General features: G+C 40.3%; 3 protein-coding genes across 9 annotated transcripts; 2 read left to right on the top strand and 1 right to left on the bottom strand.

The window, feature by feature from the left end:
• On the top strand, positions 1–8,491 carry opn3 (opsin 3). 2 transcript variants are annotated; one of them, XM_085921579.1, is made up of 5 exons: positions 1–53; positions 5,265–5,324; positions 5,970–6,289; positions 7,376–7,627; positions 7,921–8,491. In XM_085921579.1, exons 3-5 carry the CDS (start codon positions 5,984–5,986, stop codon positions 8,185–8,187), a joined length of 825 nt encoding a protein of 274 aa, XP_085777705.1. In that variant the 5' UTR covers positions 1–53; positions 5,265–5,324; positions 5,970–5,983; the 3' UTR covers positions 8,188–8,491. The 2 variants fall into 2 exon arrangements, with proteins under 2 accessions (XP_085777705.1, XP_085777704.1); XM_085921578.1 differs by lacking the exon at positions 1–53 and having other exon boundaries at positions 4,977–5,324.
• Positions 8,492–9,120: 629 nt separating this feature from the next.
• Positions 9,121–16,090, bottom strand: kmo (kynurenine 3-monooxygenase). Of its 3 annotated transcripts, none has more exons than XM_085921576.1 (16): positions 16,063–16,090; positions 15,225–15,344; positions 14,963–15,032; positions 14,781–14,878; positions 14,003–14,092; positions 13,677–13,725; positions 13,126–13,213; positions 12,787–12,952; positions 12,648–12,719; positions 11,892–12,013; positions 11,285–11,432; positions 11,157–11,214; positions 11,004–11,086; positions 10,244–10,345; positions 10,106–10,165; positions 9,121–9,391 (listed from the first exon to the last, which is right to left on the bottom strand). In XM_085921576.1, exons 2-16 carry the CDS (start codon positions 15,285–15,287, stop codon positions 9,245–9,247), a joined length of 1,416 nt encoding a protein of 471 aa, XP_085777702.1. In that variant the 5' UTR covers positions 15,288–15,344; positions 16,063–16,090; the 3' UTR covers positions 9,121–9,244. The 3 variants fall into 3 exon arrangements, with proteins under 3 accessions (XP_085777702.1, XP_085777701.1, XP_085777703.1); XM_085921575.1 differs by lacking the exon at positions 16,063–16,090 and adding an exon at positions 15,624–15,753; XM_085921577.1 differs by lacking the exons at positions 14,963–15,032; positions 16,063–16,090 and having other exon boundaries at positions 15,225–15,343.
• A 33-nt stretch (positions 16,091–16,123) lies between these two features.
• ide (insulin-degrading enzyme) lies at positions 16,124–25,705 on the top strand. 4 transcript variants are annotated; one of them, XR_015067363.1, is made up of 27 exons: positions 16,124–16,460; positions 17,204–17,388; positions 17,480–17,687; positions 17,848–18,017; positions 18,125–18,247; positions 18,348–18,460; positions 18,547–18,709; positions 18,825–18,917; positions 19,005–19,096; positions 19,213–19,293; positions 19,382–19,485; positions 19,701–19,803; positions 19,926–20,048; positions 20,232–20,314; positions 20,808–20,952; positions 21,971–22,081; positions 22,164–22,284; positions 22,394–22,485; positions 22,648–22,759; positions 23,184–23,351; positions 23,421–23,693; positions 24,020–24,081; positions 24,172–24,244; positions 24,328–24,395; positions 24,530–24,586; positions 25,271–25,354; positions 25,435–25,505. XR_015067363.1 is itself a non-coding variant. In XM_085921572.1 (26 exons), the coding sequence occupies exons 1-26, from the start codon at positions 16,366–16,368 to the stop codon at positions 25,274–25,276; spliced, it is 3,024 nt and encodes a 1,007-aa protein (XP_085777698.1). In that variant the 5' UTR covers positions 16,124–16,365; the 3' UTR covers positions 25,277–25,705. The 4 variants fall into 4 exon arrangements, 3 of the variants coding, with proteins under 3 accessions (XP_085777698.1, XP_085777700.1, XP_085777697.1); XM_085921572.1 differs by having other exon boundaries at positions 25,271–25,705; XM_085921574.1 differs by lacking the exons at positions 25,271–25,354; positions 25,435–25,505 and having other exon boundaries at positions 16,125–16,350; positions 24,530–25,242.
• The last annotated feature ends 1,492 nt before the right edge of the window (positions 25,706–27,197 follow it).

Genomic DNA, 27,197 nt, shown 5'->3' with positions numbered 1-27,197 from the left:
AGATATGGGCGGAACTAAGCCAGACACAATTTAGAAATATTCAAAACAGTCTTGTAAGTATCCTATTTCTGTTTCAAGTACAAAAAAATGTCTTCATTGTGTTCGAAATATTTTGGTGCCCGTAAAATTCAATTATACAGTAACAGTTCCTATGCAAAATTTTGGTTCTTGTCTTGTGTGCTCCCCAAACATGTTTGTGGGAAGTAATGACTATATTATGTGGCCGTGAGCTAAAAAGAAAGCATAACTGGCTTGCTGACTTGTGAGGAACCACTGGGTGGCACACTGCCAGCACTCAATTCTTTCATATTACACAGCAGTTTGGATTTGATGAAACATATTCACATTTCGGTCTTTGCTTCCGCCTTATTTCAAGATATTCTAAATATATGATGACTGATCATTTCATGTGAGGAGCGCATTTAAGTTTGCATTCAAGTTACTATTCACTTTGCCCTATATTCTACTGATGAGATAATTAGAAGACAAGTAATCGATCAGCTGTCACAGTGCAGACGCAGCGTTTGTAGGGCAGACGTGACATAGATATAACCTTCAAATTGAGACAGCAGTTAGGAGCTCCTGATTTGGAAAACTGCGTCACTAATCAATGAGTTTTTAGAAATTGAAGAATTTCTGGCAAGGATGGATTTTGTGATTTTTTTTTTTTTTTTAATGAACAACTTTGGTTTCTTTCACCGATCATCCTTTGATGTAATGTTTAGCCTGCACATTGTGTAATATTTCCAAGGAGCGCTTTTCTCAAGCATAAAGGAACCAAATTGGTTCAACTGTCAATCAAAGCTTTAAAGCTCCCATTGCAGCAATTCATTTCGATGCAGGTATGATGTCATCATGCTGTAAACAAATTTCTGCTTATTTTCTCCCTTGATACACGACGAAGATTTTCTACTCATCTCTCGTTGATTTGATTTTCTTTTGTTTGACCGGAACTCTTGCACCATGTCTGAGATGAAATATAGAGTCATTATGAATATGCACACTCATGCCCCAGTTGGAAATAAGATTGTCAGGATAAATTAAAAAAGTATTCCGAGTGGTTTTGCATAATTCATATTCATGTTGTTCATCCTTCACTTGATGAACATGCGCCGACATGCAAAATTCTGAACAGCATCCTCATCTTTACTTGATCTATTTCTTGATGCAGAAACATGAATAGGAATTACTCCTGACCTTCTATGCTTTTTTTTTTTCTCACCGTATGCTCCTTTATGCCCCCTGTTGGGTCATCCTCATGTATTCCATCTGCATGGCTTCATAGAAAATCAGCAAATGCATGGCAAGGTGGCAAGATATGCCATTAACCTTTTGGCTTTATTCACAGAAATGTCCTTTAAAGGCTATCTGGGGATGGCAGAGTCACTAAAATACCATCCATCCCAGCCATCAAGTGGAGTATCTATAGTAACAATGGGAGACTGCCATCTTTCTTGCTGAGCCATGGTGACTGTGGTGTCATCAATCACGATCACCATCCTTAATTGATGATTTCATCAGAGCGGATCTGGGCCCATTTTGAAAGGCAAACTACTATTTTTAAATTTGTCTAATGATTCCAATCACATGACTAAATGTAAGAAACCAGAAATAGAAAGTAACTTTAAGGGGTTATGGGCTCAATATAATGTTTAAACGGCTACGATTGTTTTTTTTATTGTTATCTTTTTTAAATTGTTACTGTGGCAGCAGCAATAAATGTTTCAAGTAACTTATTTTTGGCACATAGCCATGAGTGAGGAACACGCTGACTAGAGCCTGCACGTTTCCTCCAGGTGAATATTTTTTTTCTGCAATCCATCTTGCAGAGTGACTGGGACTTTTATCATTGCCAAACAGATTCGCATTGCTAATGGATTTGCACATAGGTATTTGTACTTAGCCTGGATCTGCTGTCAAAGTGTCTAGCAGTCTGCTTCCCCAAATGAAAGAAGCAACCAAAACATAATCCCTCCATCTTAGTGCAAAGCCAACTTGCTCTACGGAATGAAGACAGATGAGGATGAGCTATTTCAATCAATTTGTCATTTACTATCATTTACTAGAACCAAGAAACTGAATGTGTTTTACCAAAGAAGAATATAATCTTGTATAATATTATTTGAATCCAGCCAATTTAAAGGAAGCGCTCGCTAATACGCATGTACCTAGTTTGCTATCTTTCGTCGTGACTCCCTCTAGCATCAACAACTGCTATCAAATATTTGCAGGTTTATTTTCCTTCCTACACTCTTCTGCAGACTGTATTTCACATGAAAAGAAAAATGTTCTTGTGCCTCGCTATACAATGTAGCATTTGAAGGTTACAAGTTTTTTTTTTCTTTCTTGTACCAGCCAAAGTGCCATTTGAAAGTAACAGGGACACATTGCACCAGTGGGAATAAAACACAGACAATCACTTATCTAAACTCGTTTTCCAAATCTTTTTGGACAAGCACATCCACTGTCCACCTCCGGGTCAAACTAGCTTGATTGTAGCAGGAAAAATGAGACTTGACATACACAACTCAACTCATACCTTTTAGTATTGCTATATAATCTGCCTGAATGTGATAAGGAAGCATTTATGTTTGATTTCTTTTGGTATTTTGCTTTCTTAACACAGTTATATGCCACTGTGCGCCGTTGTGGGAGGAAGCAGCCAACTCCTGGCACCTCCCCTTGTTAACGAATTTGAATTCAACAGAGTGAGGAACGAATATGGATTTGCTGGAGTACATTCAGAAGATTGATACATGAAATGTGGATTTATAGTTCAAATAACTGCAAGATTTTGCCTCGGTTGTGTCACGTCCTCGTGATACCGCTTGTCACCACCATGTGCCGTGAGGTCGGAGGGGTACTATTAAAAATATCGATTCATTCTTTAAATCCAATAATTCTGACATATTGTCCCTGGCCCGTTTTTACCAACGGATGGATGACCTTTGTTAGTGAACCATCCCGTCCCATATGATCTCCGTTTGAGTGAATTCCCAGCAGAGAGGAATCAGCCAATCGATAACATCTTGTCCTGCTCTTTCTCTGGCAAACTAGTGACAGAGCATTAATGGAACCCCGGCAAAGCGGAGAGGTTTTATTTTAGCACCTTTACGCAATGTACTTTTTCTCCCATGGCTGCAATAACCTCTCATAATGAAACATTTGCAGGTTATCAAGTTAAACCTAATACACACCATTTATTGTAAAATTGAAAAACAATTATTCTTCCACTAATTACTGCATATCTGACTTGACATCGTCCTCCACCTGACCTTAACCCACCGAAGCGGGAAATGTGTCCTCATCGGGGTGAGATGTTGACTCAGATGAGATTAGATGGCCTCCCTCTGTCACCGTCCTTTGGCTGGCTTCTTTGGTTTCAGCCCACCTAATGGCTGCATTTTCCAACCTTCGCGGGGGTCCCCGCTTTGGAAATGAAAGCCAACCAACTCCCATCTATCATCGGCCTCACCATATTGAATTGCAGGCTGGTGTCCAGTTGAGATGAAGAGTGATTGGAATTACAGCACGTGCATAGAAAAAAGGCTTCTGATTGACCACAAATGAGATTCGGTTGCCTTTTGATTTTTTTTTCTTTGGCCAAATCAGCAGAGAGCTTCCATCTAACCGAAGAAGACATTTCATACAAATTTGAACTCCTCTTCAACATTCAACAATTCTTTGAAAATCAAATCCGTCTATTTTTAGGGACTCTTTGCCACATCTTGTACTTTGCATTGCAACAATGGAGATGTGCTACATTGTGCGTTCTCAGTACATTTATTTACACCTCTGAGTTCAAAATGACAAGTCAATACATTGACACCTGTGGTGTTGTGTGGTTAGGCATCAAGAAAAATGTTTCATGTGTGAACAAGCCTGCAGTCACGTACGTCTGTAAGGGGACTCAAGAGGTTTACTTTCAATTTGGAATTGGTAGTTTACATTTGAAATGTACTGCATCATGTACTGCAATACAACACTTATAGATAAAAATGTATCTCTTGAAGAAAAAAAAAGTTGACCTTTATACTGGCTTGTGCATTTTATTCTAAGATTCTGTGTCACGCACCTTGAGACTGGTGTGTTTTGTTACTCATGACGGATCTGCTATTTTGAATCAACCTGAAGTCTCATGAAAATGAGGTCAAGCGTAAATAATGTCTTCCAACCTTTTGCGTCAGTGGTAAAAGAGGCATCTGGATGATGGAGAGAGCACCTCAAAAGGTCACCAAAAATGACACACGTGACACCAGCGATACTGTGTGGTGATTATTCAAAAAGCCGTGGATGGAAATGAGGAAGGTGACTTTTTGCATGGAACTCCCACACACTTAACCATTGATAAGATGAACGTTTCAAATGTCTTTTTCATCAGCCTGGTGTTATTCCGTTGGCTATCTTGTAGCACTGGAAGGAAAATGCCCACCCACACACACACACACACACACACACACACACACACACACACACACACACACACACACACACACACACACACACACACACACACACACACACACACACAGGTGAAAAACAATCCCCTTAAAATACTTTCCCACTTTTTTCAACTTTTATAGTGCTTGGACTAAGATTTAAGAAGAAAAAAAAAAAGCTATCATTTGCTCATTGCTTTTACTCCATCCAAACATGTTCCTGTTGCTTTTTGATGCACACAATGCTAAATGAATTATGGCAAATGAAAAAATAGACACTACATTTGGGCTAGAGGGTGCCTTGTCAATCTCTGGAGCTCCTCCAGCACTTTATTTGATCATATATTGATCAATAATCTTCTTTTTGCATGAGATTGAAAATGCATTTACCTAACTAAATGTGTCATGTGACAGTGTTACATTGACCTAGTTTCTGAGGAGGCGCGCTGCTGCTGCTTGTGGGTTTGTTGAATGAACGGCGCGCGCGCGCTCGCTCGCTCGCGTGCTCTGTGAAGGACGCGCGCTGCAGCCGCACATCTCGCCACCACCATGACCGAAAGCCCCTTTTTCTCCCCGCAATGAATTCTTACAATGAAAGCAGAGCCGAACATCACCTGTTTGCTTTTGGCACCTACAAACTTCTCGCCTTCACCGTCGGAACCATTGGAGTGTTTGGATTCTGCAACAACGTTCTTGTCCTTCTACTTTACTGCAAATTCAAGAGACTTCGGACACCTACCAATTTGTTACTCGTCAACATAAGTTTGAGTGACTTGCTGGTTTCTGTCGTTGGAATCAACTTTACATTTGTCTCGTGCGTCAAAGGTGGCTGGATTTGGAGCCATGCAACGTGCGTGTGGGACGGCTTCAGTAACAGTTTATTCGGTAAGATTGCAATCTAGATTGCTATTTTCTCAAACCCCATTTCCTGACACTTATTTTTTTTTAAATTTGGGGTTACTCGGTGAAAAACTTTACAATAAAGTTGACCTCACATATTTGGAAGTGAGAACATGCAAAGTCCACACAGGAATGCTTAGATAGAGCTCTCATCACTTTGTGTCCTCCAGAGTGGAGAAAATGTCCTCTCTTGACGAATATGCCATATCATCCTTGCACCTCATCCAAAATATTACTCAGTGGAGGTCGTTGACTGACACAAAAGCCAGCCAGGAGAGCTGCGGGACTAATAGCAGTCACGTCTGGCATAACATGTCCATCCTGCTGAAATTTGATGTGGGAAGAGGAATCCCTGCAAATCTTTCCTCCATTAATTAGCAGATTAATGAAGAATGACAGCTTTGGCATGGTTAAGTGGGCATGTCATTGGAGAGATGTATGGATTTGATATTTCATATTTTGTGCGTGCCTGCATGCATGCGCACACACACATACAACTGAAAACCAAAGATAATGTTTGATGATGATGACACTTGTAGAAAGTTGAAGCTTTCCAATGGAAATGTCAGTCTCCAATGGAAATGTTTGGAGGATTGGAAGTTGCTAACCCACATCCTAATTTCCGTTCAGGCATCGTCTCCATCATGACGCTGGCAGCGTTAGCTTATGAGCGCTACATCCGGGTGGTCCATGCACAGGTGGTGGACTTTCCCTGGGTGTGGCGGGCCATTGGCCACATCTGGCTTTACTCCCTGGCTTGGACTGGGGCTCCTCTTCTGGGCTGGAACCGCTACACACTGGAGATCCACCAACTGGGATGCTCCTTGGACTGGGCCTCCAAGGACCCAAATGATGCTTCATTCATTCTTCTATTCCTCCTGGCTTGCTTCTTTGTTCCTGTTGGCATCATGATCTACTGCTATGGGAACATCCTCTACACAGTACAAATGGTGAGACCATTGAAATATTTGCTGATACTAGAACATGAATTCTGAATGAGTCCGAATAATCCGTTGCAAAAACTTGTGAATGGAAGGGCTCATTAAAATTCGTGTCAAGTGGATATAAAAAATGATTTGTCTTTCCAAGGTAAAATGAGGTCATTTAATGAATGGAGCACCATAAGGGCATTTCATCACTCTCCCTATCTTTAAAAATACTTTCTAAAACGCGTCGTTCCGTGACCACGGCACTACTTTCAGTATTATACAGAGGCTTGTTGTTATGATGAATTGCTTCATAGCAGTCAGAATAGATGCAGTTCACAAGATGAAACGACACGAAACATTCGTGAAGGGCGGTGGAGGAAAAAACAATGACATTTTGGCCTAATCACTGATGAATTGAGAATTCTCTTGATTGTTTGGAATGATTAAAGCAGACGAGGCAAAACTGTGTGGCCTATTTGACTGCAAAAGAACATTGAATCATAATGAATTGTTTGGTTCCCCCATAATCAATCAAGCAAAAGTAACTCTTAATAATCTATGTTGGCTGGAAAGCCCACAGATAACAATCTTTATATTTCATGAAAAAGGAACTGTGACCCTCACAAAGTGACTTGAGTGCTGCCTTTCATTTCTAGCTCTATTATCATCCTAAGCTTTTTGCGCCTTCTCACTTGATTCCGTCTGTTGCCTGGTAATATAAAAGCAATAAAAAAGGGCAAGTGCGTGTGAGGATTGCAATGAAATAATTGCGTTAAGCTTGATAATTGTATGAGTCTAGCAAATCTGTGAATTCTGGGAAAGGTGAAACATCCTGCAGCACCATGAAGGTGTCGGCTGTTCGATTTCCTTTCCTAACTTTCTCACGAATTCCCATGCAAACCTGTGTGTAAAGTCCCCGAAGCTCTCCCGTGCACCAGAGGAGCATTTGAAGCAATACGGCGATTGGGAGGTTTTAGGAAAATCGTCTAAAGCAAGTATCTGAACCCTGAGTATTTCTGCTGTCAAGAAAATCTCACTCCAGATAGAGACAATTTCACACATAGTCTAGCAATACATGAACTGACTTCTGCTCTTTGTTTTGATTAGCTGCGCTCCATCCAGGATCTTCAGACGGTCCAAATTGTCAAAATTCTTAGATATGAGAAGAAGGTAGCTGCAATGTTTCTTCTCATGATCTCCTGCTTCCTGGTGTGCTGGACGCCCTACGCTGTTGTGTCTATGATGGTGGCTTTTGGCAGGAAGAGCATGGTCTCGCCCACTGTGGCCATCATCCCATCCTTCTTTGCCAAGTCCAGCACAGCCTACAACCCCCTCATCTATGTATTCATGAGCATGAAGGTTGGTCATTTATCCAATTTTTACAAACCATATGTGGGAGCAAATGAGAGGCCCTAAAAGGTGTCATGCTAATTTGACGACTTTTGAATTTAAAGACGAAAATCAATGTCATCCCATTCAATCGACCAAAAGGAAGAGCACACCAGATGTTTGAAGTAAACAGGCACACGAGAATGTGGGTGGGGAAATTGTCAATTTCATTTGTGTCTGGTGTGCTCGGCATACAAATCAGGGGGTTGAATGTCATTGTCACATTGAGCAGCACAAACCCCGGCTCTTCTTTTCCCCACCAGTTCCGACGCTGTTTGCTGCAGCTGCTGTGCTCAAGGTTGTCTTGGCTGCAGCAAAGCTTCAAAGAGCGGCCCCTGGCTCCGGTTGAGCGTCCTATCAGACCCATCGTTGTTTCAAGTTCACGCGGCAGAAGAAAGAGACCCAAAAAGAGGGTGACCTTCAGCTCCTCCTCTATCGTCTTCGTTATTACAAGTGACGATTTTCACCGCTTGGATGTGACGTCCCCTGCGGAGTCCTCCGCTAATGTCATTCAAGTGAGGCCGCTGTGAAGGCGAGAGTGTCATCCTGTGCAGGTTTACGACCAGGCGTACTATTTAAAGCTCAAATCAATATGATCACTTGAATGAGAGGGTTTGAAAATCAAATATTCTCATCCTGGTTAACATATATGCTATCAAAACATACATCTATATTTTCTTGCCTTATTTGTGCTAATTGTCGGTCTTGGTCACGTCGTAACCGAGTTCATCTATGGTTGGTATCGAAAAGCAATCGGGTATTGTCATACACGCTGCTACGACACTTAATATGTGTTCATGGATTCAATAAAGAGATACTATTTTTTATGATCTATCTAACTTGCTTTGAGTATTTTCAATCCAAATCTTTCCAGCGTCACTGTTGAAAATGGCAGAATTCTACAGTATGCGTGAGAAGGACTGTGAGCAACATAAGAGAAAACTTCAAGGACTTCAAGGCATACAGATTCTTTTTTGTTTTGGAGTGGGCTCCGTCTGTCAGAAGAGTTCCAGGACTGGCATCATGAACAATGCTGTATATTTACGAAGAATGATTTTTTTTCTCCCCGGAGTATATTGCACAACTGTTACCTCGGCTCGCTACAGCCATTCAACATGTTTACTGCAGCTGATCAACTAGCACATCGACAAAAAAAAAAAAAAGATCCCGTGCTTCATTCAAGGTGTGCGAAGAGCAGAAAATTGCGTCTGGTCATGACGTGGATGATTCAAAATGACAATGTGCCTGCTCATAATGCTCTGAGCAGAAAATCCTGACCTGGATCCAAATGTGGACAAAAGCCATTGAGTCACTAGTCGAGCAAATGAGTACTCTTATTTCATAAATATTTGTATTTTGTCTTTGTTTAGTACTAATAGAAGTGGTACTATTCCAAATAAATGGTATCATATGAAATAAATCTAATCTGCCAACTGTGCTAATCAAGCGCCATTTTCATATAATGAAGCACAGTAATGAATTTAATTGAGACATTTTCTCTCGCAGCATGACAATTAATTGAATACATTTTATCACTGTGAGTGATGTTGTAATTGATGTACTCAGCGTCAGATGTGAGTCAAGTATTTAGGAGCTCTTAAATTCTGCAAGCTTGTTCCACAGTTTCTCAGCGGGAATGCTGAGCTTGTTGATTTGTGTGGGATTTTTCACGAGCAGGATAGAGCCTCCCAAAATTGCTCCCGTAGCAGCAAAAAACAGGCCCCGATTTATTACCTGTGAACAAAATCAAATATTTGGAAAAAAAAAAAAAAAAGCAGTGCAATATTTACATTCGAATCCCACGATGTTAGTTTTACGAAAATGTGACGAGCTCAAACTTTTAAGGCTAAGCTTTATTTGCATTTGCTGCATTGATAAAAACAAATTACCCTCAGATTTGTTGCTAATCTGACCAATATTTTCCATATGAATTATAATAGCCCAAACTGAAAATAGATTCAATCACAATGATGGATTTTTTTAATAGGGTACAACATGCTTTGAATATACAAATAAAATAAAACTGAATTTCCTCAAATAGCAATCAAGCGGAGTTATTCACCCAAATATACGGGCCATGTTACTCTGTGTTTTATTCTGGAACATGACTGCATTGAATAGGAAGCAAAAAAAAAAAAGCATTGACACAGGGTGATGTTTGTTTTTCTTGTTTAAAGACATCTCCAAGGTTGACACTGTGCCACAGTTTTGGTCTTTGTTCAATTCACTGACAAGACGCACGCTCTTTACATAGCTGAGGTGAACCCGATTGCAATGTACTGAACTCATTACTCAACTGTATTGAGTGGCACCAAAAAAAAGGCTGATTAACGCTACCTAGAGGAACCATCTTTTTTTTTTTTTTTATCGTCAATTTGATGTGAAGCACTTTAAATGTCACATGAGACAGAAAGTCTATTAATGGCTGTAAGGATTTCAGGGACTTACTTTGTCTTGCCAGTGCCAGCGATTCACAGCTTCATGGTAACGTGTTCTTGTGAACGTCACCTGATTGGAGGTAAAGAATACTGCTTATTTGAAAAGCGGCTGTCATATTTCACCTTATGCTTTATATTTTGCACTTACCATCGTGTAAAGTGGGATGATTGTCTTGGGCATGAGGAAATGGAGGATGTTATCCACACGCTTTCGGAAAAGGAACCATTTGGAGTTGACGTGAGCTCGCATCTGCCAAATAAACAGCCAGCAAGTTTTGAAATGAATGCCACAAGTGTATTAAAAGGTCAGGTCATTTGAAAGCAAGGAAAAAATCGTTTGTTAGTTCAATAGCACTACAATGTATAAATCAAGACGAGACTTATTTCAATTGTCACGTTTCATTGACATTTGGGCTCCTTTGTGTGTGGCCAATGTTTGTCAGCTGCTATTTGCCTTCCCTCATTTGCATTCTGTCCTTAAGCTTGCATTGGATAAATTAGCATATTCATGACCTAGATCTGTACATTGGATCCAGTTTATTAAGATCTGCTGTGAACTCAGATATACAATCAAGGAAATTACTTTGGATTGAATTTTAGCGTGACTACATTTTGATACATATAGTTCCACTTAAAATCGATACCCGTGTTTGCTGTCCTTCAATAAACTTCAATACAAAAAGCTCATTCAAGAGCAAATGAACAACTATTGATCATGGCTTAATGAGTTCACTTTTCATTTGAGGATACCACGGGGGGTTATTTGGTATTATACGGTATGGTATGATTGCTTTATTGTTAATAGTGCCAGAGTGCAGTATAAGTGATCTGAATTCTCCCACCCTTGTCCAGCCAATCACAATCCTTGTTCACAATATGTTGCATTTTACAATACGGCGTGAAATTACTTCAATGTAATTGTACATGGCCAGATCTGCGATCGCATGGTCATCGGGAACTCGCACTCTGGAATACTCGGGCAGTCCAGCACCTGTGTAAAAAGCAGCGGTCAAATTCTTCATCGGACCCAGTCATAAATTGTTTAGATCACATGCACTTACTGAAATCTTCATTGAACTTCTCCATTATTTCATCAAAGACAATGCAATCTTCAAATCCCTAAAAAAAACAAATCTATATTTACATTCTTTTATCATATCCATCCATCCAATCCCTCGGTGTTACTTACAGCATTCATTCCCTGGCCGTAGAAAGGCACTACTGCATGAGCCGCGTCGCCCATGAGGACACATTTATCTCCAATATGATACGGAGAGCACTTGACGGACACCATGGCCTGGGCAGGCAATCGAAAATAATCCTTTTGGAGAGCATCACTGGGAGAAAAATAAAATATTGAACCGGTTATGTCTGTTTGTTGGGACAGCGACATGATTGTAAACAAAGCACACTTGGGTTTTAATGTTTTGTTTTTTTCCACTGCATCGTCATCCCATCTGACTAAGCTATTTGTGGAACTAAAACACACACATTCAATTGTTTGCTCTCCATGCTCCAAATCAAGTCAGTGCTGAGAGAAAGCCTGGAGCGTTTGGTGAGGCTGTCTGTCAGCCTCAACAAACGCTTCACCTTTAATTAAAATCGGGGTGGCACAAATACATGTAAGAGTCAGCCTTCAATTTCACACTTCACAGACTGTGCTTGTGTGGATGGACTTGATGACTTGGAAATATTCCGAGGATGGCATGGCTTGATTGGATTGGATTGGATGGGGAAAAATGATGCAAAAGAGGATGAAATAGGGAAATAGAGGTGAAGGTCAGTACGGTGCTTACACTCCTATTAACGGTATGGCGTCGGGAAAGTATTTTTGGAAAAACTCGATGACTTCATCCCCCGTGGTGATCTTTGCAAACTCTTCAAAGGGCATGAAGAGAGTGCAGGTAAACGTCTTGTCCTATAAAGAACAAAGGAGATTCGCATAGATTTTTTTTTTTCCATTCAGGAGAGGAATGGTGAGGTGATTCTGTCAGGTACTGATAGAATACTAAAATCCTTTTTCTCCAGTAAGACTGATGAAACAACCCACATGTGCATATATCTAAAATAACAGATATGACTCCTAAAAGAACAAATTGTCTCTGTAATCGTGTCTCTACAGCAGCAGTCGCACATTTTTTTTTATTTTTTTTTGCACTGCAAAGACATTCTAGGTGCTAAGGACAGTGAGTGAGAGCGCTGAGGCACTTTCAAGTCTGCTGCTTTAACCTTGTGTCCCTCGAGAGAGTAAAGGAGCACTCGCTGACTCAGCCGTGCGGAAAAATCATTTGGGGATTAAGGTGGACAGGAGCGACAGAGAAAGGTTTTAATACCAACAAGAAATAAAAAAAACACTCTTTGTAAAACGTCGTTTTTGCGGCGTAACCGATGAGTCGGTTCCCGTTCGGTTAATGAACCCACTAATGGCATCATTGAGGGTCAATTATCATTTCAAAGCTTCTGAATTGCTGATTAGGTGGAAATATATGCAAGTGATGTCAGGTGATGACATTTTCATCCAAAGTGAGGAGAAAAACATGGATCATTCTTACCAAGTTGGGGAGCGCAATCATCATGAATGTGTTCCGTGGCCAAATATGGAGAAAATTCGCCTTCATGGCAAACTGAGGATGAACAAGAACACATGTGAGTGTGGAAAAGCTCAATTGTTGCACTAGAAGCAGAACTGACCTCTCCGTTGATAGGCGGCATGGTGAGCTCCATGTAGCCATGGGGGATGTAAGTCTGACTGTAGTTAAAGCGGCTCTGACGAAGAAATTGCTTGCGAACGGCTGAAAATGCGCCATCGCAACCGACAATGAGGTCCGCTTCGATCTGCGTTTTGGATCCGTCCGGCCTGAAATTGACAGGAAAATTCCATTAGTCGCTTCATTATGTACACCGAATGAGGTCCGAGACCAAAACTCAAAACAATAAAAACCAGTTAAAACACAAAAGCCAGATGCCTTAATATATTATGCAGTGTGCATGTTCTTGTACCTATCTGGATTCATTGTTACAAAAACTTACCTGATAAAGGTCATTAAACCTGATTCAGCACTCCAATCCTGTAGTTTGTGGTCAAAGTTCAACTTGGTGTTTGCATACCGCTCAGCCTCTGTTAGTTAATAAGAAAGAAAAACAATGTTGAAGCTTTAAGTTTTGGAATTTCTTCTTGTTTTCATTGCAGGAGTCTAATTTGTCCTGATAAGCTCAAGTTGTTCAATTAAAAGACTGCCAGACATTATCTGAGTGGAAACTGAGGCACGACTTCATAATACAGCTGCGACTCACTGATAAAAATGAGGGGAAAAAATACACGCACATTCAATTTAACTTCAAGATGCCATCAAATTAATAGTTCAGTGCAATCAGGGATTTTGCTAGATTATACTTGGTTTGTGTATACCAATATAATCTTTATCGATTGATCAAATACTTGATGTTTTGCAAGGGCTTTGTAGATTTAGTTTAATTGCTCTTCACAGTGCAACTTTAATTTGCTCACTGTTATGTCTTGTCACATTTGTCTGTGCACTGTTACTTGAGCAGAACTATGCAAAGCCAGATAATGGTCCTACCTGTTAGCAGCTCTTTGTTCAGATTGGCTCGGTCGACTGACAGGATGTACTGAAGTGAAAACAATGTCTCATTAGTTCAGCTACAGCGCCACAAATAGGCAACATGCTGTTCACTGAAAATTCAAAACCGTCTGGGCTTCATATGTTTATGATCATTTGCGTCCTCAGCGACAAACAATCATTTTTAGACAGATAAATGCTATTTTCAATTAACAGGGCAAGTTGGACAAGCTTATTCATTTTTTAGTTTGTTTGAATCTTTGTCCATTATAGCTTATGTTGATACATTTTTAATCAAATGAAAAGCAAGAGTAAATATTTCAAACCTGGCCCTTTTTGCCATATGGAATTGGGGACTGCGCACCATTTGGTGAATGGATCATTCTTGCACGCATGGGGATTCCTTGGGAGACAATCTAAAAGAAGAAGCAACACAATATAGTCGAAAGCCTCAACAAATGACCATAGCAGTATTATAATATTAAACTATACATTTTCCAATGCAAGAATGAAGTAGTAAATACTGACGACATTTCCCCAAAGTATCAAATGTGATATATCAGACAAAGAGAACTCAAGTAAACATAAAATTCATGTTTAAAATAGTTTTTAATTGGGAAAATTATATACATTGAATTCAAAGCTACGTGGTCCTCTGTGGAAAAAAAAGTATTTGCCTCCCTTAAATCAATAATTAACCATGGCTCGTTACATTTTTTGGAAAGCTGAGTTCATTTTCAGAGACCACAAGCCAGCCAGATTACCTTCAATCAAAAATCGCTTAAATAGCCAAAATAAAGATGCCCCTCCTGAAGAGCCTCAAAACAAAAACACCCACAGATCTCACTTTTTTTCTGACGTCTATTTGCACCAGTGTTGTGTTTACAATGTTAATGCTGCTGGGAGCGATTGTGACATGCTTCTTAAGTTAATAAACTGTACACAAATGTGAAGGTGAGTGCAAATGGTTGGTTGTCAGTGTGTATAGTAACATTCAATTATCTTTAAAATTTCAAATCCAACTCTCATAAAATAGTTCTCATGAGTTCTCCCTCCTTGGCTATTGTTTATGTCCTACTATAGCAATAAATAATGTCAACAAACCTTCTCCTCCATTCCGACATGCTTGAGTGACTGGCGGCCTCTGTGAGATAAAGCCAAGTTGATACTTCTCCCCTTCACGATTTTTGCTTGCCGGATATCTAGCCGAGAGGTCAGACAACGACTTTATCACCAATTCATCACATTATCAGATGTGTCAGGGGAGATTCAAATATCTGTCGTACCATCCCGAGTTTCAAACACATGTACATCAAAACCTCTTTTGGCAAAGAAGCAGGCATTCAGTGCGCCAACCTAAAAGAAAAGATGGGCTGTTCTTGTCACTCACAGATTGCCAAAATCAAAATGAATTACTTCTATTTCTTAAGCTGCTCCAGCGACAGTACTTTTATTTAAAGTGAGTGAATTTGAGCCACAATGTATCAAAAGGGTAAAAGCAATGTATGACTCAAGAAAAAAATAGTTTTGACTTCAACTTTGTCTTACCAGTCCACCCCCTACCACTGCCACAACTTTTTTTTTCTTAGGCATGTCAGTTGATTCCTCCATTTTTGCTCAGGTGGTCTCTCACCCAGTCAGAAGGTCTTGTTCGCTGGCTATCCTTGTCTAAGTGACAGAGCTGAGCATGAGGTCAATTTTTAAAAGAGGAGGAGCAAAGTCACTATTTTCAAAGTAAACACATAAGTTAACTCTGCTTGTTTTACATCATTTTGGTCTTTGTACTTTAACCCAATTGTGATTTGGGGGATCAGCGTGACTGTGCTTCTTCTATAAGAAGTCAAAAAGAAAAAGGTGTGTTTTATGGACCAGGCAAATACTCTACCTGCTTACAAAATCATTATCTGGATAAGTTTCAGTCATAAAGTTTAGAAGCAAATAACCTACTGTGAATGAGGAAGAAATTTGTCTCCATCTAGTGGCTGTATGTGTTGACATCAATTAAAGTTGAGTAACTCTTAATTATATAGACTTGCCTAGCTTCAAATAAGCGTGGAACAGACTTTTATTTTATTTTGTTTGTAGTTTTTTTCCATGGATGGGAATTAAACGCGTATCAGAGCCGTTATAAATAGAAAACCTATTTATTTTTACATCAGAATAATTATGGATTGTTTCTTTTAGTGCTGTCTTTTGTGGCGATTGTTCAGACTTTTAAGGCTTGTAGAATATCAAAAAGATCTAAAGAAAACCAAAGTTTTTAAAGTGAAACAGAACGCAACGTTAATCTTGACTCCGGGGCCCCTTTTATTCGATCTATGTCGCAAGATATCACGAAATTTGTGACGAATTTGTTGAAACAGCACGTTTTATATTCAAGACGTACGTGGCCATTTGTCTGCTGACAGCTGTGCACACGCAAACAAGTCAAAGCTTTGAAAGCAGATCTTTCCATTACACTCGATTTATAGGCCTTATAATCGATACACGCGTAAGTCACATTTTATTACTTTGCAGTATTTTGCGCGTATTCGGAACACGTTTTAATGCCCTTTAAAGTTATACCCCATTGTTACAAAAACAAATAAGGCGTTTTGACACCCTGCACAACTTCTCGATGACATCTGGGATCGACTCTTATTGTCTGAACTAAGATGGCGGTGTAAAAGGCAAGGTTTGTTGTCCATGGATGCAAAGTATGTTTAAGTGTATCAATCGAACGGCACAGTGCACGAAATATTTCCAAGCAGTAGGAAGCGGCCCTTATCTCAACAAAGGATTTGCGTAAGTGTTACATGGCCATTTATGGCGTTAGAAAAAGTAAATGTGTTGTTATTGCATGAAGTCACGCTAGCTAGTCCTCGCTACAGACACCGGTCGGGGCCGTGTTAAGCCGGGTGGTTGATCTTCGCTTTCCATCTTAAACACTTTCTGTGTTTCTTCTTAAATGATCTGACTTACATCCTGTTTGGTGCAAGGATGTTGTGTGTATTTCATAGAACTCAATTCGACTGCCATTCATTATTGATGAGTCAGGTTTTCATTCCAGTGGGCGGCTCCCCGCATCCACTACAGCCCCCTCTCCTCGAAAGTGTTTTAATTGCAAAATTTAATCTTAAATTGCTGACGGATGTTTTTGTAATGTCCATAGTGTTATTTGTTACCTTGGCTGGTGATTTGTCTTCAGTTGGACCAGAGTTCACAGTTCAGATCAATAAATGCTGTATTACTCGTAATCTAAAGGCAAATGTCCACGGGTCTTTATTGGCAAATGTCCACGGGTCTTTATTTTAATAAGAGTACTCACACAACTTCACAATTTCATATTAACGTAAATTAAGAGGTGGCTACCTCCTTCCAATTTCCACCCTAAGGAACTTTGACCTCATAAAAACTTACGTGACCGACCAGGTTTGTTCTAGGGTTGGGCGATGTAGCCTAACATTTATTTACCAACTTCATTAGAATTGGGCTTTGAATATGTATGAATATCTGTGCTCATACTGTATACATCCTTCCTATTCTAGGCTGGTGTCATCTTCTCCACTTAGAATGATTGACCCAGCTCTGAAGAGTGTGGTCGCAGACATCATTCGCTCCCCAGAGGACAAGCGACTTTACAGAGGCCTGGAGTTTAACAATGGATTGAGGGCCATGCTCATCAGTGACCCAACGACAGACAAATCCTCCGCTGCTTTGGATGTCCACATTGGTAAGAAATAAAGAACATTTCGATGTGGTATACCCACCATCTGCAGTATATGGAAAAATGCCTCAGTGATCCTTCTACCTTTAAATTTCAGGTTCCTTATCTGACCCGGCGAACATCGCCGGTTTGGCGCATTTTTGTGAACACATGCTGTTCCTGGGCACAAAGAAATACCCAAAAGAGAATGAGTACAGCCAGTTCTTGAGTGAGCATGCTGGCAGCTCCAATGCCTTCACCAGTGGAGAGCACACTAACTATTACTTTGATGTGTCTCATGAACATTTACAAGGAGCTCTCGATAGGTAAAGGATTATTTGATTCTATTTCATCTTTCAAAAACAATAATTTTCGACGGTAATTAAAAATAATTTTCTCTCATGGTTTAAAATGGCATTCCCAATTTCAATTTATTGTCACTAAGCATTTTTTGAATAATGATCTGTGTCATATTGTCATCTTTAGGTTTGCCCAGTTCTTCTTGTGCCCGCTCTTTGACGAGAGCTGTAAGGACCGCGAAGTGAATGCTGTGGACTCTGAGCATGACAAGAACCTGATGAATGATGCTTGGAGACTCTTTCAACTCGAGAAGGCCACTGGCAACCCACATCACCCCTTCAGTAAATTTGGAACAGGTTAGCATCATGTAATGTCACGTAATGCCACAATATAGCATTTTGGCTCGTTTACAAATATAGTATTGTATTCAAGAAGCAAATATGATGTGCCCTGTCCATTCTAGGAAACAAGTTGACCCTTGAGACCAGACCATCTAATGACGGGATTGATGTCCGCCAGGAGCTCCTCAAATTTCACTCTACGTATTACTCCTCTAATCTAATGGGCCTCTGTGTTTTAGGAAGAGGTCAGAGTTTATTTTTTGAGGAGGAAATGTTTTATGTGATTTACAGCACAATATTTGGTAAAGAGCATCTGGCCTAAGACCATCTTTTCCTTACCCACAGAATCCCTAGATGAGCTGACGTCTATGGTGGTCAAGTTATTTGCAGAAGTAGAGAACAAGAACGTGCCTATCCCGGAATTTCCCGATCACCCCTTTCAAGATGAATATCTCAAAGTGAGCAGCGTTTCTTTGCCTTTGCTGATGACTTTTTAGATAACATTTTAAAAAGCAATTTTTATTTTCCCTGTTTGCTGTGCCAGCAATTCTACAAAGTGGTGCCCATAAAAGACATAAGGAATCTGTACGTGACGTTCCCCATCCCAGACCTGCAGACATACTATAAGTCAAACCCAGGACACTATCTGGGACATCTCATAGGTCACGAAGGACCGGGAAGTTTGTTATCCGAACTAAAAAATAAAGGTAGGGCACACCAAACGAATTCACAGGGATACTGTTTCAGCATATGAGCATTCAAATATTTCTATATTATTATTAGGATTGGATGCCTAAGTAGTGAAATTGTCATTCTTTTAAGGATGGGTGAATACACTTGTTGGAGGCCAAAAAGAAGGAGCCAAAGGATTCATGTTCTTCATCATCAATGTTGACTTGACAGAAGAAGGCCTTTGTAAGCAGTCTTTCGTGTTCTCCAGTCTGGTGTTTGCGGAAGAATCTTAATTGCAAAATAACCTCTTCATGTGGGTGTCACCAACAGTACACGTGGAAGACATTATCTTTCACATGTTCCAGTATATCCAGAAGCTGCGCACAGAGGGACCTCAGGAATGGGTGTTTCAGGAGTGCAAGGTAATTACAGTTTTTTAGAAATATTGTGAGAAAAAAAAACAACATGTATATATATCTCACTGACACGAAATTTGAGCTATCGATTTGTATGATTTTGATTCTGTCTTTCTCTGCAGGATTTGAACAAGGTAGCTTTCCGATTTAAAGACAAGGAGCGACCCCGTGGCTATACCTCCAAAGTGTCTGGTTTACTACACGTAGGTGGTCCTGCTTCCTGTCCTGACGCTCACTTATGGACTCTGCCACACAAGTATATTTCTGTTCATGTCTTATTTGTTTTTTCAGTATTACCCTCTTGAAGAGGTTCTTGCGGCAGAGTACCTTTTAGAAGACTTTCGGCCAGACTTGATTGAGATGGTGCTGGACAAGCTGAGACCAGAATATGTTAGGTTAGCGCAATATTATAATACAGGATATTTGAAAACAAATGGTGGAGCAACACATGTAGATAGAAAGTAATATAATACTCATGCATATATTTAACCATTGTACAGCTAATTTAGCTGCAACACCAAATTGCTTATTAACACATTAATTCCTGCAATAGTAAGTATGAGTGTACGTTATGTCACATATCAGTTGCGAAAATATTTTCGATTTCCAGGGTTGTTTTGGTGTCAAAGTCATTTGACGGTGAAACAGACAAGGCAGAAGAATGGTACGGGACGCAGTACAAGCAGGAGCCTATATCCGTGGAGACCATCATGGTGAATCTTTGCAAATACAGTGGCAATCATAATCAATGTGTTGGCAGTCAAATTCTTCTTGAGATAAATGCTTTTGATGAACCACATCACGTTAAGACCGTTCAATCACGTATGTGTTGCAGAAATGGGCCAGCGCTGACCTCAACGGCAAGTTCAAGTTACCCGTGAAAAACGAGTTCATCCCGACCAACTTGGAAATTTATCCTCTTGAGAAAGACTCTGCTTCAGTCCCTGCTTTAATCAAGGCAAGTGTGTTGCGGCTCGGCGGCTGTGTTTTGACGTCAGAGTACCGGAGTGCCACTTATCATTAACGTACACAAGAAGCTTGATTTTAACTGGAGATTACATGGAAGAAAAAAAAATCCACTGTGTGATTCTGTTTGCCAAAAGAAGGTTGAGGACATTTTATTTTTGTGTGGTCTTTTTAGGACACAGCAATGAGTAAGGTGTGGTTCAAGCAGGATGACAAATTCTTTCTTCCCAAAGCGTGTCTGAACTTTGAGTTCTTCAGGTATGTAATTATTTGGTGGCTGACGGAAAGGTTGCAAAATTACCCATTTAAATGACCTCTATCAGCCCACACAACAATTTAATTACACATTATTAGTTGCTTTTGTCCCTTTCCTCCATTTCTGTTACATCAACCTTAGCTTAATTGCGCAGAATGTTTTTGTTTTTTTTCCTCAGCATTAGCTTAATTGCGCAGAATGTGGGTTTTTTTTTTTCTCTCCTTTGTTTTGTGCTGACTGTTAAAAAAGTTACAACATCTGTTTTCATTCAAATACTGCCAGCGCGTGACAAAAATATTTGTTCGGTCAAAGATTTCCAGAAGTATAAAAATGATTTGAAGAAAGCATTTCCAAGAAAACTTCCACTTCCTGATAGAATACATTGTGTGCGTGATATTTGGTTTTGCTGCATTTTATTTCCTAGGTCAAAGAGGGAAATAATTGTCATTTGTAAATGCACTTTCTTTCTGTGACCCCCCTGCTATTTTTCTACAGCCCGTTTGCGTACGTGGACCCATTACATTGTAACATGGCTTATTTATACCTGGAGCTCCTAAAGGACTCCCTCAACGAGTATGCATATGCAGCCGAGCTAGCTGGTTTGAACTATGACCTTCAAAATACCGTCTATGGGATGTATGTAAGTATTCTGATTCCCTCGTTGTAAGATTCATGTTGCATCCCAAACCAAAACACTATCCCCCGACTGGGCTATCGTGGCTCAGCCAGGCCTCAATGGCGTTAATTGTGAAAAATGGCCAACTTTTTCTTCAATGTTAATTGTAATAAAAGCACATATTTGGCCAGCATAAACGAGACCTGGCTGGTGTCAGTATAGCTTTTGTTCTATCCCGATTTTTTTTTCCCATCCTTCGTCTATCTTTTCCCCCCGTTCATCTTCCCGAAACACTCATTCCTCTGAATCCCTTTATTTGTGCCTCAGTTCGGGCTTGTTCCTGTGCTGTGAAACTATCCAAATAAGCAAGCGTGAGGCTTCTCCTGATGTTTGTGCGGGACAGTCATGAGGCTGCATATACATACTCTTCCTGTCAATCTTCTCATATTTGCAATGTCTCTCATTTCCATCCACTGTCTGTTGTTTTGATTCTTTTTTTTTTTCCCCCTCCCCCTTTCCCTCTTTCTGTAGTCGCTACTTATATGCAGATCCGCTACACTGCAATATGACCTACCTGTTGCTCAGGTTACTGAAGGATGATTTAAGAGAGTATACATATGCAGCCCGCCTGGCGGGGCTGGTGTATGGCATAGGCTCAGGGATGAATGCCATCCTTGTAAGTAAGATTTTTGAGTCCCGCGGGAAAGTGAAGCAAGTGCTGTGAACTTTAAGGACTTTCGAGTGTGCAAGTCAAATTGATTGCTTGTCCCCTGCTCACTTTGTTGTTTCCATGGGATGGTTTGCTTCATAATCTACAATGTTTTTTTTTTTTTTTAAACATCAGCTGGAATGTATTTGACCTTAACAAAGGTTATGCATGAACAGCTTCATCCCCTTAGCTGGCTGTATCAGATTCGGTTGTCTTGTCTCCAGACCCAATCATCCCACAAGAGATAACCGTCAAGTTTATAAAATGATTCAAGTTACATTTTGACATTGAGGAATCTGTTAAATAATCGGCTTTTTTTTGTCACTGTTCCAGCTTTCTGTTAAAGGCTACAATGACAAGCAAGACATCCTGTTGAAGAAGATCATTGAGAAGATGGCCACATTTGAAATCGATGAGAAGCGTTTTGACATCATCAAGGAAGCGGTAATCGCCATTGGCGTTCTCACCATTGCTGTGCTCTCGCCAGGAAATTGCCTTAATTTTTTAAAAATATTTCTTTCCGCAGTACATGAGGTCTTTGAATAACTTCAGAGCAGAACAACCACACCAGCACGCCATGTACTACCTTCGTCTACTCATGACTGAGGTGGCTTGGACCAAAGATGAACTCCGAGATGCTCTTGAGGGTGAGATGATTGTTGCTGGGTTGTTGTTGTTGTTGTTTTTAATATATTTTTTTCAGAAATACTGAGATACTGTATGTTGCTCTTCAAATAACTATTATCTGTATTCCAGATGTAACTCTCCAGCGCCTCAGGGCTTTCATACCTCAGCTGTTGTCTCGGTTACATATCGAAGCTCTTCTTCACGGCAACATCACCAAGGAGGTTAGTTTGTGTTTTACTTCTTAGGACAAATGATCATTTCTGCTGTTTGCATTCAAGCAGAAATATGATGGAAAATTATATTTTGGGAAATTTGGTTGCCTGATGTTTTGTATCTGTAGAACTTTCCAATTGTTCTTTCTGCCTTCTTTGCCGTGTTTTTAGTCTGCTCTTGGCATGATACAAATGGTGGAGGACACTCTGATTGAGCACGCACGCACAAAACCTCTCCTACCAAGCCAACTGATCCGCTACAGAGAGGTACAAGTTCCAGATGGTAAGTCGTGTACTCCTTCACACTCCAGTAAAGCACTCACAAAATCAACAGCCTGCCAGTCTCCACTGCAACCACGGAGAAGGACCCTCACATCCTCTTGCATGCTCGCGTCATCTGTGACGCAGTCATACACTTGAAGAAGCTTCCATTAAATTCTAAATTCCACCTAAGGAGACTCATGCTCAACAAGTGTGAATTGATGTCATTGAGCCCAAAATAGCACACGTATTAATATAATTCATAATAGATCATAAATAATCGTATTTTTTTTGCTGCTTTGAGAATTCCAATGAGCACAGCGGCTTCCATCATGCCTATCCAGAAAAAGTTCTAAACGACAAAGATTCATCCTCGAGCCATTGCAATGCTTCTCTTTTGATCATGCAAAAAAAAAAAAAAGTGAATATTGTCATGTTCCTGGCAGGTGGCTGGTACGTTTATCAGCAGAGGAACGACGTGCATAACAACTGCGGCATCGAGATCTACTACCAGACCGACATGCAGACGACCCACGAGAACATGCTGCTGGAGCTCTTCTGTCAGATCATCTCCGAGCCGTGCTTCAACACGTTAAGAACTAAAGAGCAGTTGGGTGAGAAGCCTGATATCTTTTCTAACAGTGTTTCAGACTTTAACCCAATTACTCCTTTGTACCCCAAAGGCTACATTGTGTTCAGCGGGCCAAGGCGGGCTAACGGGGTCCAAGGTCTTCGCTTCATCATCCAGTCTGAAAAGGCGCCGCACTACCTGGAGAGCCGCATCGAGGCCTTCCTTTGCACCATGGAGAGATCGGTGGAAGAGATGAGCGAGGAAGCCTTCCAGAAGCACATCCAGGCCTTGGCCATCCGCCGCCTGGACAAGCCCAAAAAGCTGTCTGCTGAGTGTGCCAAGTACTGGGGAGAGATTATCTCCCAACAGTATAATTTTGATCGAGGTGAGCTAACGCTACAAACGTTCTCCTCACCTTTTGATCTCTTCAGGTATTGCTCATGTTACGCGTTGAGTACATTTCTGGATAGAGGGAGCAGGATATTAGACACTCTGCGGCTTGTCATGGTTGTCCATTCACCGTTAATCTGCCTAAAGCCCGGGATGGTGGAACAAAAGAGCAGTATTAGTTTCACGATGTGCAAGATTTATTTATTTATTTATTTTAAATTGCGTTGTACTGTTGATAGGTAAAAGTGTATACTGTAAGACAAAATGATTCCAAGAATACCAACATTGTGATTGAATGACACTCTCATCTTTGTGTCGTAGATAACATTGAGGTGGCCCATCTGAAGACGTTAACTAAAGACGACGTTATGCAATTCTGCCGTGTAAGTAAATCAACCAACCATACACACACGATAAGATAAAATCAGACTAGTGGTTATAGTTTCATTTTCATTTTTGCGTGCCCTTCACAGGAGCGACTAACCCTGAACGCTCCTAAAAGACACAAGATGTCAGTTCACGTGTTGTCCAGAGAGATGGACACCTGTAAGTATCTGCAGTCACGTGACCAAGTGGAAAGACACCACACGGCTCAGTCTGACCTGACCTCACCTCACCGTGTCTCTTAGGTCCCCTGGTTGGAGAATTTCCTGCTCAGAACGATGTCAACTTGGCCCCTGCACCCTCTCTGCCCCAGGTGAACACATGAATCTTGTTTTTGAGTCACTAATGGGACTTTTTGTTTGGATGTTCAAATTGTTTCCGGTAATGTGACAACTAGTCAAGAGGATCTTCAAAGATGGATTTGTTTTTTTCTCTGTGTTTCCGCAGCCGTCGCTGGTCCGGGACATGACTGAATTCAAGAGGAGCCTGCCTCTCTTCCCTCTGGTCAGACCTCACATCAATTTCATGGCAGCCAAACTTTGAGCGACTCTGGCTGTGTCCAGACGCTGGGCCCGTACCGCCACGTAACGTCAGGAAGACTCAGATCTGACTGTGTGCATGTGTGTGTGTGTTTAGGGGAGTACATATGAATGCGTGAGCAAGCAGTCTGGATCCACTAGATAGAAGGAGATGTTTGAAAACATGCGTGTCGTAGAGTTACACAGGTCACCATAGCTGTGATTAATGGTAGAGCCTCATGTTCCAGTTGAACAGGAGATGCAACACTTCAATAATGATGTCACAGTACGATATAAGCTTTTTGTAGAGGAGCTTGACATCACCTGACAAAAACAACTTTTTACTCATCGTCATGTTCGTCACATCAGCCTCGTCGCGATGGTTTTAGTCTTCAGACTATTTTCATTTTAAACTGTTCTAATGTTGGGACCCTTATGAGCTATTTTTAATCAGCTTACTATGAATAACCTTGCCCATAGAAAGTTATTTATTTTTTTTTAGATTTCAATTTAAAATACTTTAAAAAAAAAAAAAGAAAAGACATCTCAGGGGTACTCAAGTGCTGATTTATAGTCTCAAAGTTATGTTGGTCTGTCATCTGCATTAGTTTGTTCATTTAAATAAATTTGATCAAATCCTAATTATATATACTTATTTTTTTTCTTACAGGCATAGTTCAACACACTCACATGCAAACCGAAAATGCACGTTGTATCATTTTTTATCAGTCTTGGCATAAACCATACAAAAGAGGCAAGTACAAAGGTCAGAGTGAATTCTGATAAGTAAACGTGTTTTGGCAAACGTCACACAGCTAACACATTTGTGGTCAGTGTGTCTGCAATCTTTTCAAGCCCCTCCCATTTTACCTGAGTCAAGAACAAGAGGACCTCATGCTGCTGCAGTAAGCATCTGTTCTTTCCCAAAATGTATGTTCTGCATGGAAAATTAAATTGCTTCATCCACTGTTGTATCAAAGGGTTATGATGATAACATGACATGATGATAAATTGGAATTGCTACAAAAAGTGATTTGTTTATTCTAAAATGGTAGCCAAGAGAAACAATGTTCAATTCAATCTGAATGACTTGGAATCAGAAATGTACATATTTTAAAATGAAAACACTTGGTTGTATTGTCCCTGACAGAAACAGTCGAAAACTGTCAAAAGGAGTCAATAAGTCCTTCTGAGCTGCTCAAAGAAGAGAAAGATTGCCAAGTCATGTCTCCTTAAATTCCATAAGGAAGTCAAATCAGTAAAGAATATTTTCATCTGAGATAGAAGTGCTGGCAAACATGTGAAACAAGTGGCCATCCAGCAAAGTAAGTGCTGTCAACTTCCATTGAAATATTCATTGACTCACTCTGGAATGAGTTTTTGACTTTTTGAAGTCAAGCTTGGGCGTCCCATAGAAGGGTGACGGCCTTCAGTAAAACATCTATTTCACTCTAACTTCATGAAAGACCCAAGAAACTTATTCTTGAGAAGGGGGATCTTACTTGTTACGATTATGAGAATGTTTTTTGTCACAGTTTTTTTCCATTTAGAGAATAAAATCTCAATCCTCTGTTTCACACAAAAGCATCTAGACAAAAGCATTCTTCACGTGGATTTCTTGGCTGTTGCCGGTTTTTTCGAGGTGTGTGCCCAGGGCTTGGCACATTCAAGGAGAATAGAATGTGCAGTTACATACAGACAGACAGACAGACAAACTCTCCCACACACACCCATGCTGGACCAAAACAAGTTTGTTATGGGCTAGTTGCCAGTTTAACATGGTTTCATTGATTGCATTGGTTTCAATAATCCTTAATACTGGCAGTATATATTCTTTTTTGTGATATTTATTGATTCATTCCCATATTTATTTATTTATTTTGAGGTGACGTCTAAGCAATCATATGAGGGCTGCTTTCAGAGTTGAGTGAAGGAGTGACCTTTGAAGTTGATTACATCCAATTGACTTTATTCTTCTACTTTCTGAAAAGTAATGGCGTGTCCTTAACAACGCTAATAACAACAAGAGTGCTAAAAATAGCTCACCAGTAATCAGACATTGTGACTTGCTAAGAAGAAAAATGTTAATGATTGTTTTTCTTTCCTTTTCTTTCTTGTTTTTCAACTTAAGTTACATGGTTCGTAACATGCAATCTACATATTCTGTTTAAAAAGAATGGATAAAAGAAATGTGTGACTTTATTTAAAAGGACATTTGAATACTACAATTTTAATACCGTAATACTGCAATATTTTTGCCTAGGATTACCCAGACTCTTAATTGTCACGATCTGAATGGAGCCAGGGCGACCAAATGCAGCTTGGACAAGGGTTTATTGAGGGGGAAAAAGGGATTATGAAGGGAACAGACAAACCAAGTCGCAGAAAGGAACCAAGACTAACAGAACCGAGACAAGAGATGTAAGACGTGAACAATCCGAAAAGGGAGTGACATGCAGACAGGACTTAATTATGCGACAGGTAACAAGAGGCAGGTGACTGTGAATAGACACAGAAGGGGAGGGGCGAGTACACAGAAACCATGGCGACATAGACACACGGGTTGTGACATTAATATTATATCAAAGCAGGGACTC

This window comes from Syngnathus leptorhynchus, chromosome 10, assembly GCF_054491065.1.
Source record: "Syngnathus leptorhynchus isolate UIUO chromosome 10, UIUO_Slep, whole genome shotgun sequence".
NCBI lineage: Eukaryota > Metazoa > Chordata > Actinopteri > Syngnathiformes > Syngnathidae > Syngnathus > Syngnathus leptorhynchus.
Note: the sequence above shows the minus strand (reverse complement) of the source record. Positions and strands in the feature narration are given on the sequence as shown.